The 12906-nt window shown below is 34.9% G+C and overlaps 2 protein-coding genes across 2 annotated transcripts; both read right to left on the bottom strand.

Annotated features, from left to right (window-relative positions):
* Positions 1-2352: 2352 nt before the first annotated feature.
* Positions 2353-8574, bottom strand: LOC128185723 (arginine kinase-like). The gene is made up of 6 exons (XM_052855359.1): positions 8424-8574; positions 6882-7141; positions 5682-5830; positions 4125-4290; positions 3655-3835; positions 2353-2666 (listed from the first exon to the last, which is right to left on the bottom strand). Exons 1-6 carry the CDS (start codon positions 8569-8571, stop codon positions 2515-2517), a joined length of 1056 nt encoding a protein of 351 aa, XP_052711319.1. The 5' UTR covers positions 8572-8574; the 3' UTR covers positions 2353-2514.
* Positions 8575-8981: 407 nt separating this feature from the next.
* Positions 8982-10434, bottom strand: LOC128183696 (arginine kinase-like). Its single transcript, XM_052852809.1, has 2 exons — positions 10284-10434; positions 8982-9250 (listed from the first exon to the last, which is right to left on the bottom strand). Exons 1-2 carry the CDS (start codon positions 10432-10434, stop codon positions 8982-8984), a joined length of 420 nt encoding a protein of 139 aa, XP_052708769.1.
* Between the last annotated feature and the right edge of the window lie 2472 nt (positions 10435-12906).

The raw sequence follows: 12906 nt of genomic DNA on the forward strand, positions 1-12906 counted from the left end.
GTATGGATCCAAGCAAAATTGAACTCTAGTCTCGTTCAACCAGACTCTCAGCTGTATCCATTTCTCTGCCTGTCGGAGATTTACGGAGACAGCTGAGCGCATGGTTAAACGATACTTTATTGAACTCTAGCGTAGGAATACATAAAAATGTAAGAATTCAAAAAATATCTAAATTGTTCGTACCATTTAAAATCTGAGTATTTACAAGGTATATATAAATTAGTTTCCTTGAAAAACAGAACTTAAACTCATTACATCGAATTTATTGATCAGAACTAAATGTTGTCAGCGATGTTGATTTGTGCTTAGGTCCAAACACTGTTTCACTTTCGGTTTGCCTGAGTAACTGCATAGGAGAGTTGATTAAAATCTACTCCCAAAAACGAAAGGTAAATCATACCGCATTCATGAATCGACAATTTCAAGAGGAAACTGAGCGAGCGAGGAAGAGTCTTTACCCAATCATGAAAGATCTGAAACTAAAAGCAGAAATTAAAATGAAGCTCATCCGAGACATTCTGTGAATGGTGATCCCTACTACCCGGAGGATGTAGTAGGGCACAGGGAACCACCGAGAGATGACGTACGTACTCCAAGCAGACCAAGGAACATGCCTCTCAAAAGGCGGCGGATCAACTCTACACCAGATTACAGATAGAAACTCGCTGGGGAGAGTGTAAAAATGATAATCCCCAGTGCTGTGACCTGAAGAATGTATTCATCAAATGTTTGTGGCAGTTTAAAGAATAATGGATAAAATCAATCATCCAGAATTCCAGGAACTTATTCAATAACATATTTTGTGCTTCCAAGAAACAAAAACTGATGACTTAGCTGAAATAAATTTGAAATTATAATTAAAAATCGAATTAATCATGCGAGAGAAATTCTGGAGGAATAATACTAGCATTTAGACAAACCTTAAGCGAATTCGTAGCTACTAGTACACATGCAACAGAATCCAAAACTGTATAATGGTTTGAAATTTGAAAAAGTTTACAAATTTCGATGAAATATTATTTGTTGGAATAGTGTATATTCCTCCAGAAAATTCTAAATATAGTTGTAGAGACATTTAGTATGATTGAACTAGAGACGCAGGAGTAGCCGGCAGATGATAAACATGTGATGTTAATTAACGGGTGACTTTAATGCTAGAACTGGAGCTGTAATCGATTTTTACGATATTGAAACGAAAGAAAAGACCAATTTAGTGAAATACTAGTATTTGAAACCATGGAAACCGAAACAATATTTACAAACAACGTGGACAAACTACAGAATATATATTTAAAAACTCCCAATAGAATTGTACAAAAATAAAAGCTGTTTATTGTAAATTGGCGTATCGATGACAAAACCGGTATTTAAAGGGACATGGTCACGATTTTAGTCAAAAATTATTTTTCCGATTTTAATATTTACAATGATTCAGAAAGTCGTTTTATAAACTATAAAGAAACCGAAATTTGACTGTCATTTGTTGAGTAATAAGCGAGTAACAGAGCTTGAAATTCTTCGCTCTGTAAACAAAGCCTTTGTTTACATTTTGAACGTAGAAGTAAAAATTCAAGTGTTAAACCTAAACGAATGTTTTAAATGTTAGACACTGTTTATCTATGCTTAAAATTAATAAAAAGATAGACAAATAAGCTGGAAAAAGATTTTTACTGTTATAATTGAACCTATGTAAACAAAATCAGGCACGAGCCTTGTTTACATGTTTAAGACTTGTGAGCCCTGTATCTTGCTTATTACTCTACGAATGACTCTCAAATTTTATTTGATCATTAGAAATGCATTTCTAAAGCATTGTAAATATTAAAAACATAAAAATAGAGTTTGACCAAAATCGTGACCATGCGCCTTTAACCGGAATACACACCTCTCTTGTGTAGTTGATTACTTTCTTTGTAATTACTCTATGTACAAATATGTGTCAAATATGCGAGTACGTGAACAAAGCAGCCCATTTTCTGACGTCCATACACCTATTGTATTGTACTTAGATAAACAAAAAATAGAAGCCACGATTTTTCAAAATCAAAGGGTTGATTGTGTTAAAAATTTAAATCATGGGATTCCTTCAAAGAACAACTGAATGTACGAAACTACAATGAATTGATAATGACCAATCATAGGGGCATCGTATGATCCACTCTACTCTCTGTGACATGGAGAGTAGAGTGGATACGATGCCCATGTGATTCAACCATGGCAGCCTGGCGCGCTCTCACGTTTTTTAAACCCTCGCCAAATATCACTCATACCGGTATATCACTAACATTGACAGATTGCTTACAGTTTATACTTTTGTTTAATCGGTTCATAAAATTCACTTCAATCTCCTAATTTTTGGTCATAGTTTATTTACAACATCAAATAACTTGTATAACGAAAATTTGATAAATCGAAAACAATTGAATATAGATAATTTACGAAATAAAATGACAGAATAAAATAAAAGATATCACAGTTCAGAACAATTTCCAAGACTATATTTGGTTTTTTCTTTTACTTTCCCTGCAATGCCTTCTCACGCTTGATGATTTCTTCCACTCCGCGCCTCATTTCCTGAATAGCCTCAATTTCACTCAATCCCAGGCGGCGCTTGTTGGAAATATCATACACTCCTCCCACACTCTCCGTGTGCTCTCCGTGGATTCCTTATATAAGAAAAATATATATTCTATTTCTTAAAGAATACTGTATTTGTTCTTCTTCTTTATATGATAGGCGCGTAGACGCGGGGGAGGTGGAGGGCTGGCCCCTCCTCCCGTCTAAATCTTTTCTTTTTCTTATGTCTGGGAAAGTTAACCTATAACCCAGTTGGCCCCTCTACCTTTAAAGTGATGAAAACACGATGCTTTTAAGTGCCTGTATGAAAATTGTTTGTAATCATAGTTATACTCTGTCCCGAGTTTTTCCTTCCACCACTTTTTACTTAATATTTCAATAATAGTAAATACCTTTGTGCTCAAACTACGTTCATCCACTAATATGAAAAATGTCCAGATTATCTGTTTTGAAACGCCCCCTCTACCACTTCAGGTTTCAATACACATCCCAAAATTGAAAGTCTACCGAGATTTTGCATTGCATCAGCCATTAATAAGACCGGTTGCTAACGTTAAAAAATTGCGCGAGGTATCCCGAGTACTTCCGAATGGAGAAAAGATGTAAACATTTCCCATTATAAATCTCCGTAAGAAGATTGTTTTCGTTCCTGTGAAATTTTATGAGCGAAAAGGGATAATTGTTCAATGAAGATATCTGGATATATTCCCTTCCAGCGATTCCAATTGTATTTCTTTCACAGTTATGTGTATTTTTATTAAAAACCATCAACAATTAATGGAAGCAATAATTTGGGACAGACTATAACATACAGAAAAGTATCAAAACAGCCTGATTAAAATCAAACCGTCTACTAGCCATTTTATTTAGTGGAAGATTTTATTTGTTCTTTTGATTCTTTTCGCCTTTACTTATGTCAATTTTTCATATTTATGTATGTACAATGTAATAGGGTCTCCTGTAAAATTCCCACTTCTATACTGTACTCTGTTTAATTTGTAAAATCTGCTGAGCTGCAAAGCTTAAAGAAATAAAGAATGAATGATTTTAAACAGACTGCTCAGGTGTCAAAATTACCTCTAGGCTGAAGGTTGAGTTTCTCGCAGAACTCCTTGAAGTCGGGTTCGGCCGCTAGTTTGGGGATTTTGATGTGGACACTTGCCCGGCAGGTGGTTCCTAGATTGGTGGGACAGAAGGTGAGGTAGCCAAGCTGATCGTGGTGGGCGAAGGTCAGCTTCTTCTCCATCTCCTGGATCGCCTGCAAATCAACAGATGGGGCATGCGTGCAGACAATCGTTTTTACCAAACATCAAATATGTTAAAATTCAAAATGTAAACATATTATCAAAGTAAAAACTTTTTTTTTAAAAAATACATGTATTAGTTAACATAAAAAGACTGAATATCCTCTTTAATATGTTACATGTAGTGTACATGTACATGTGTATATAAACTAGTACTCTAAGCTCCCCTCTCTGTCAGTTCGTCCGTTCATCTCTCTCTCTCTCTCTCTCTCTCTCTCTCTCTCTCTCTCTGTGTTTACAAACATTGATAAGACGTTTCCAGACGGCGGCGAGGTCTCCCCCCTTCTGCATGGAGATCAGACGTAGATGGTCCTCCTCATTCACCCAGCACAGGAAGGTTTTGTTGTTGTTGAAAAAGATCCCTCTGCCAATGGGCCAATCGTTGTAGCCCCCTGCATCCTGTAAAAACCTGTAATAATAGAAATGACTTTTAAAAATAATGGAAAAAATTCCGAGAAGATAAAAATAGAGTAATACTCATTTGCAAATCTTGCATTCAAAAGAAACAACTGTCTGTCATATTTTTTGGCACAAGAACCAACTATTAGTTTTAGTATTAGTTTACTAGTTTTTGGGCATGGTGTTTCGTTACGGCCACTTGTTCTCTAGCCTTAACGGCAAAGATGCAAATGTGTGAAGGCGAAAGTGTGGCGTTGCAAAGGCGAAAGAGCGAAGAAGAAACGCGAAGCGCAAAGATGCGAAGGCGTAGGAGCGATAGTAGTATTACATTAAAAGTTTTAAACTTAACTTTAACATTAAATTGTAATTAAAATCTTTGATTTAAAACTTTTCATGCAATTTTGCACGCTCGCCTTCGCCCCTTTTTCCCTCGTTCTCTGTCTCGGTCGATTACATAAACAGGTATCTTACTCGCTCGAGTGAATGTTAGGACTGTCACTGACCAGTCTGCTTACCTTGAGGTCAAGGTCTAGTAAATGACAGGTGCCAACAGGTTTATAAAATTCAGAATATGAATTCTTTTAATGGTGCTTCGTAGCAATATCTTTGTTTGATAGGGTGTACCGGAGCTCAATTTGTAATAAACACAATTTCAATGAAACATGAAGGAAATAAGTAACAAATCTCGGAGTTTTGTCCAATTATGACTTATGAAATGTACATCTACCTAGAATGCTTACAGTCTCTTTAAAAACGGTATCTAACAAGCTCTTGGCCTTTAAAATAATGTCAAATTGAATATATGTATCGGAATTCTTTTCCAATGATTTCAAATAGAATATCAAGATATTGTTTAATTTTCTACATAATTCCTTTACAACCGTTTATGACGGGAAAAAAGGTCCATCAAATGAATCATGACGTTATAATGGTTCTACAACTCAAAGGTCGCTCTGAAATCATTCACCACTGTATATAGATCTTGACATAATAAACACAAAATCATTTGAATTTCATTATACGACAAACTTTTTAGATTTTCTCAAACTTTTTTTTTTTAATCCTTCAGACACCATTTTTATCGCTTAAATCATCTTCAACGGATAAAGAGCTCTAAACACATTAAAAAATTCGAACACGAAAGTTTGGAGTTGCAAAGGCGAAATAGCGACAGAACTGTCCTTCGTCTTCGTACCTTATCACTTTCCCATCTTTGCCCTAAAGGCGAAAGAGCGGAGCTGCGAGTGAGCCTTATGGTTTAAATACTAGTCCCTATTGAGAACTAAGCAGTTTTTTTAACCAAAAATTTGTCTATCTTTTACACGACTTCTCCTCGAAAAAGAAAAAGACAAATATTTTTTTCAGTCTCGACGAATCTCGCTTGGGTTATGTACAATGTACCTATCGTCATTCTTGAACATGAAGTGGTCATCAATGAGCTGCTGGTTCTCCTCGGGGGTCATGGTTTCCAGGGAGTAGTATTTCCCCTTCAGCTCTCCCTCCAAAGAATTCAAAGCATTAACAGAAATCTTCTCCATCTCTTTGCATTGCTATCAGGGAATAAAGAATTCACGTATGAAAAAATAAACTCATTTGTATTTCCTATAAATACATGTACGTGTGTGTAGTTTTTTTGAGTTTTTTCTTCTCATTTTCGCTTTATAACTCTTTTTGCAAATTATACAATATTTATTTATAAAACGTTCATTCTCATAAAAAATTTAAAAGCGATAGCAAATTTTAAATCTGAGAGCGGGATGGTATAAGCGTGACAACACAATTTCACAAGGACTCGACCCAATAGTTGGTTAATTGTTCTTGGATAACTCTAATATCCACCATAAAACATTAATTCATTCATTCATAATTTACATTTTCCATTGTCTTTGTAATAAACTACAAGTCAAATTTCGATTTTTTTTCTGCAGTTTTCAGTAATTTCATTTTGGCACATTACAATTGCCTATAATTAATGGGCGTGTTCAATAGTAATACGTAACTGTACAAGTACCTAGCCCTGCGCCGCGCATTAACTTGTAATAAACTATGTATCGTATAATGAAATTAGAACGGGCTGGCAGCAAATACAGAATTTGCAATAAGACAGTATTACACAAAATGCATTACTAAATTGATGTGTATATACCATATGACGTACACACTTGGAGCACAAGCGGTGACTGCATGATAAATAAATGGGAGTATCATTACAGTCTCTACATTTGTAAGAGAACATATCTGATAGGATTTGACCATGAGCCCCACCTAAAATCATCACCACACAAAATCAAAAAGCGGTTCCCTTAATTATCTATAAAAATTGTTATTTCCATTATAATACTTCGAATACCCTAAAAGTACGTTAATGCCCAATCTAATTCAAAATTAAAATTAAAACTGCCATACAGGCAGCGGATGGGAGTTCTAATTTTAATTAGACTGGTTAATGCCAAGATTTAAACTCATTCGGTCTTATGTTTCAGAGAGACCTCTTTTGCACAGCTTATCGATGATCACACTGACAAACTGACAGGGTTTTGTCTTGTTTCAAACATGGCAAGTATACTGTTTGATACAACACACCTAGCTTAATTAACTGACCTCGGCATTGACCACTGGTGGAAACCCATAGCTGGCGTGGCTACGCCCGACCCTGATCCGCGTAGAGACGATGAAATCTCCGCTCGGGTCAAGGTCGCCGAATCCGAGGTTGTTCAAATCGCCAAAGTCTGGTTGAGGGTGCTTGATCTTGGGCACTTTGTGGTAGTCCTGTATGACTGGGTGGAGCACCTCCTTAAACACGTCATAGGCCTCGGGGTCACTGGCGTAGATCCCACAGCCGCTGTCCAGGTTCTGGCAGCCTATATTTCAGTGAACGTAGAGTTTTCAAAAGTGCGTATGTTTCTGTATATAAGCATGTATGCATTGTCTTGTGTAAGGTGTAGAATCATACTTAACAGAATTGCATTGATAATTATCTGTATAAGCATTAAATAAGGCATATAGATATAGATATAGATATAGATATAGATATATATATATATATATATATATATATATATATATATATATATGCATTGTTTCGGGTATTGGTAAGTTATAATCTGTCAGCTGTCCTGAGATATCTAAGCAGTACAGTTTCATAAATCATTTGAAATTAATAAATACATCAGTGTTCAAACGACGTTTGTTAAATAGTATGAAAATATCCCAAGATTTTTCTTTTGAAATGCCCCCTTTAGCTTGTCATGTTTCAATACACTGCTAATTGAAGTAAAAGTCTTGATTTTAAATTGCAAAAGAAATGAAAGTACCCGAACGTTAAAAATAATGTGCGATGTATTCTGACTGGCCAGTGGTTTTTTTACGAGAGAAAAATGATATAACAATGTGTCGATGAAGATATATTTGATATTTGATTTGTATGGAAACTGACAGGACTAAAATCTTCATGTCGCGTTTAACACATTGGTTGAGACCTACAACAACCGAAGAAATTTCATGGACTGCGCGAAATAGTCATCATGATCATGTCAGACTCGGATTCCCATAGACCAATTCACACTTTACAAAAGTTATGTCCCTTGGCCGCCATCTTTGGGGAAAAACCCATGCATTTCTCACAGTAGCCTTTGTAGTTTAGAGGGTTGTAACATCGTAATTTGACATTAGAAATCTGTTTCCGTTGTGAATTTAAAGTGCCCCAAGTTGGGGCAATCCACACATCGAAGGATTAAATTAAATTCCAAGAGATTTCGTCACAGGGCGCCCAGATTTTTGGTTGCATAAAGACGGGAAAAGTTGTTTTTTCCCTTTTGACCTTTGCGTTGACCCCGCAAAGGGGAACAACTTTTGCAAAGTGTGGATTGGACTATAGGAGACGATTTGGCTGTTTCTTTTATATCTAAGGTACTGGTATATATACATAAACAATGAATTTTGCTTTCTTTTCCGATCAATTTCTTAATTTTATAAAATGCATTTTTAAGAATCAAATAATGCAAACTTGAATAATTTAATATCGAATCAATCTACATGCGAGATGTCGAAAAATATTAATTTCATTAATTTGGCCTATCCAGAACAGGTCAGAGCAGCATTAAAATCTCCATGGTTTACATGTTGTTCTTCATAATGACATACCTGACTGAATACAATGGATGAGTGTTCCACCGAACTTTGTTTTCTTATCCTTGAGCTGCTGGTAAACCCCTGGGGTCAAATGTTTCTTCAGCAGAGACTTGCAGTCGGTTGCATTCTTCAGTTTGTTCCACAATTCCTCCAGCGACATCTTCGAAATTGTTATGAGTTGAGATATACTATTTTTTCTATACGTCCTTAACAAAACCTTAAGATTTTACTGATATCGCGTAAAATAATTTTAACCTGGTTATTGTGTAATTTGCGTTTTTTAAAAAATATTTTAAATAAATTTTGTTAAATATTGAAAATGGGTCATGTTTGCAGTAGTGCTTTTAATATTGTTGGCAAAATCGTATACTAAGTGTGCTATTCTTTCCATTGCTAGCATCTTGTCTCAAAATGGCTTGTTCAGTGGCATTTCGTTAAAATTATTCATCAATATACGGTCATTTTTTAAGAGAGACCTCTTTATACAGTTCATCATACTGACAAACTGACAGGGTTTGTCTTGTTTCAAACATGACAAATAAACTGTTTGACACGACACACCTAGCTTTATTAACTGACCTCAGCATTGACCACTGGTGGAAACCCATAGCTGGCGTGGCTACTTCCGACCCTGACCCGCGTAGAGACGATGAAATCTCCGCTCGGGTCAAGGTCGCCAAATCCGAGGTTGTTAAAATCGCCAAAGTCTGGTTTTGAGTGCTTGATCTCTGACACTTTGTGGTAGTCCTTTATGACTGGGTGGAGCACCTCCTTAAAAACCTCATAGGCATCGGGGTCACTGGCGAAAATCCCACAGCCGCCGTCCAGGTTGTTACAGCCTATATATATATATATATATATATATATATATATATATATATATATATATATATATATATATATATATATATATATATATATATATATATATATATATATATATATATATATATATATATCTTCTAGGAATAATGCTGATTATATTATACTGAAACATGCCCAAACAACGATGTTCCCTTTTTCCACCCCATAACCCTCCCCCTTCTACGTCATCATCTGCATCCAACAAATAAAAAGTTTGAAACCTGTCATTTGTTTTTAATTATGCAAATTCTGTGATCAATATATGTGATCTTATTATACATACATTTACTTATTTTTTTCATTTAATTGGAGTAATTACTATTAAATTAACCTTCAAGGATGGCTAAAACATCATTTTTGCAACAACAAAGAAGATCGGTCTATTTCTGCAAGAATTCTGGCCAAGAAATCCATCAGGGCAGATCTGCCCGGAAAAACTAAAATGTTCTGAAAGGTTTTGATCAAAGGACTAAATTGAGATCTGCTACTTTTAGGGACACCCCTGTCCTGAAGCATTCAATTCTTTAACACTTGTGTTTTCTCTTCAACTTGCTAAAATTGGTGCAGTTAAAACATGTCTTATATTGACATTTAAAGAAATAACTGTTATAACGTATCATTTATTCGGTTTTGGCAATCTATGTTAGTTGAAAAGTAAAACAAATTACATTACAGAATGAACATTTATTTATGATGCAATATCTAAAAGTCAAGGTCTAATACAGGTGATAAAATATAAGTAATTAACACAAATTATTTAGTAAACTTGGCGTTATGAAAAGCAACTGCTGGCATATTTTCATGATGCACTAGCACCAGCAGAGCAATTGCTATTCATGACGCTGTCATGTTCTAAATTTTGAATTTACCGGGTAGCAGTAAGTACAAAATTTATTGTCAAGTTGTAAATTTTGTATTTACTGCCACCCGGTAAATTCAAAATTTACAGCATGACTACGCCATGTTAACTAAAACACGTTGTTTATTTCTTAAATAAATGACATGTACCTGATGACTTAATACAATGAATGAGTGTTCCATCGAACTTTGTTTTCCTATCTTTGAGCTGCTGGTAAACTTCTTCGGTCAAATGTTTCTTCAGCAGAGTTTTGCAGTCAGTTGCATTCTTTAGCGTGTTCCACAATTCCTCCAGTGACATCTTAGAGCTGTGTTGAGACGATCACTGCAACACTTCTTAAAAATGGTGTTTACATTTTTTTTCAAATTACTATTTAATAGGTCGGAACACAGCACACCCAGTTAACTATCTGTTTCCTTTTATCAACAGACCATGGCAATCCGGTAATGAATTGCAAGGTACTTTCATCATGCGTTATTACACGTTTTAGTGTATAGTAGGCGTATTGAAAATATAATTTACCATTTTGAATTATCCTTTATAAACTATTTTCAATTTTTTGTGTCAGAATTTATGACATAAAGATGGAAAATTATGTCTGATCTTTCATTTCTATTCTCACATTAAAAAAAACTAATGCTTATGAGGTCTTATATCAACTTATATAAACGCCTTATCGTCAAAGTTCAAAGAAAAGGTTTGTCCTAATAAATTAAAAGCACTGAGCACATTTTTCATGCGATATCCCTTGTTTGGGACAACATCAGTAGAAAGCACTTTAAAAATTTTCTTCAGGAAAAACAATTAGAATGTTTAACGTTCACAACTTTTTTTCTAGTGCTAGTGTTCGTTTTACATGTATTTTTAATGCCATTTCAAAACCCATGTGTATTTCCCGGACATAATCCACATGGTACAAATGCTATTCTGGACCGCAAACATATACATGCAGCAAATTTAAAAGTAGAAAAACCAGAGCATGGAATTCGGGATGTATTTGTATATTTGCGTTTTTTATGCCATGGTTATTTAAGTATGTTAGAAATGTTTAGCTACCTGTATTTATTTTTGATGTACATTGAATAAGTCACCAATAAACAATCACTAGTATGCAGTTTTTTCCTATCAAAATCTGTTTGTACTTGTATGCGTATATTTGCCAGACTTTTGATACTGATCGACTTTTGAAGCAACCGATGACAATCTAAAAAAAATAACCGTTCTTCAATGTTAGCATGGAACAAAGTCTATGGTACGTAAATTTTCCTTTTTTACCTTTTAAAGTAAAAGCAAGAGGTACATATTTTCCGGAAAGCAATTAATAATAATTCTGTATAACACAAAAATCACGCGTGTCTGTTGACTCGTAAACAGGTAGTAGACCGCCATGCTTTGCGACTCATTCAGTGCATTGGAGAATCTGTTTGACGTAATTATTATCACATGTTAAATAATGCTATCCATATAAGGTAGAGTACCCGACCCTTTTAGGTAAGCATTAAATATATATGACTTTGAATATTTATAATTTTATAACTTTATGCAGTTATCACGATCAGTTCTGTCAGCTTCGTCTAGCGTTAGCAATGCCCGCTCTTTAAACTTTATTTGGATTCAGTGGTTCTGAAAAATTTAAGCATTGAATGCTAATTTTTGGATGTCATCGGTCCTATGACACACCAAGCTGTGCAGACGAATTGAAAAGCGCTCGTTAGACGGTGTGATAGTTTGTCTGAACCGCTTGGTGTGTCAGATGACCGACAACATAAAAAAAGCATTCAATCCATATCCTTATATTTTCATACTGATGTCTATTTTTATAAGATATTGTGTATCGCCGCTATAAAGTCTTTATTTGCGCTCTTAGTCAGGGTTTGAAACATACATGGAACAGCCATATTAACATGCTATTTACTTCGCTTCCGCAACTAAAAATATAGTGCCAGAAACTATGCAGAGAAACATACTTTTTATTATGGAGTAAATATAAACAAGAGGCCCACGGGCCACATTGCTCACCTGCTCAACAATAGGCATGATTAAATCAGCTTCATGGAGTCATAATACAAAATATCTGGACAATGTGGTATAATGTAGATCCTGTACAAAAAAATCTGTTTCCCCCTGAATATTCTTATATTTATGATCATGTCCCTTTTCTAACAGAATGATTTTATAGTCATATCACATTCAGCATTGCAGTTCTCAAAAAGACCCTTAACATTGTTTATATACAGGATATAAACCTACATCAAACTTTGAACCCCTTATGAGGCCCAATAATCGTCCAGGGGCCAAAGTTTAAACAATTTTAAAGAATCAGCAATATATAAAAATGCTTGCATATAAGTAAAAGCATATATAATAACATTTCAGTTTTTGTGAATAACTAAAATGTTTTTTTATGTACAACTGAATCCCCAATATGGCCCCACACTACTCCTAATGATTGTGATTTGAACAAATTTGAATCTACACTATCTGAAGTTGCTTTTACTAAAGTTACAGCTTTTCTAGGCAAATGTTGTTATAGAAAAAGATTTAAAGATATTTTTCTATATATTCCTATGTAAAAATTTGCCCCACCCCATATGACCCCATTTTACCTCCCGGGAATCATAATTTAAAAAAACCTTGAAATCTTACTACATGACAATGCTTTCAAACAAGTTTCAGCTTTCCTGTCCAAATTGTTCTTGAGAAAAAGATTTTTAAAGATTTATTCTATATATTCCTATGTTAAAATTTGCCCCCCCCCCCCTTCCCCATTGT

This window comes from Crassostrea angulata, chromosome 5, assembly GCF_025612915.1.
Source record: "Crassostrea angulata isolate pt1a10 chromosome 5, ASM2561291v2, whole genome shotgun sequence".
In the NCBI taxonomy this organism is placed as follows: Eukaryota; Metazoa; Mollusca; class Bivalvia; order Ostreida; family Ostreidae; genus Magallana; species Magallana angulata.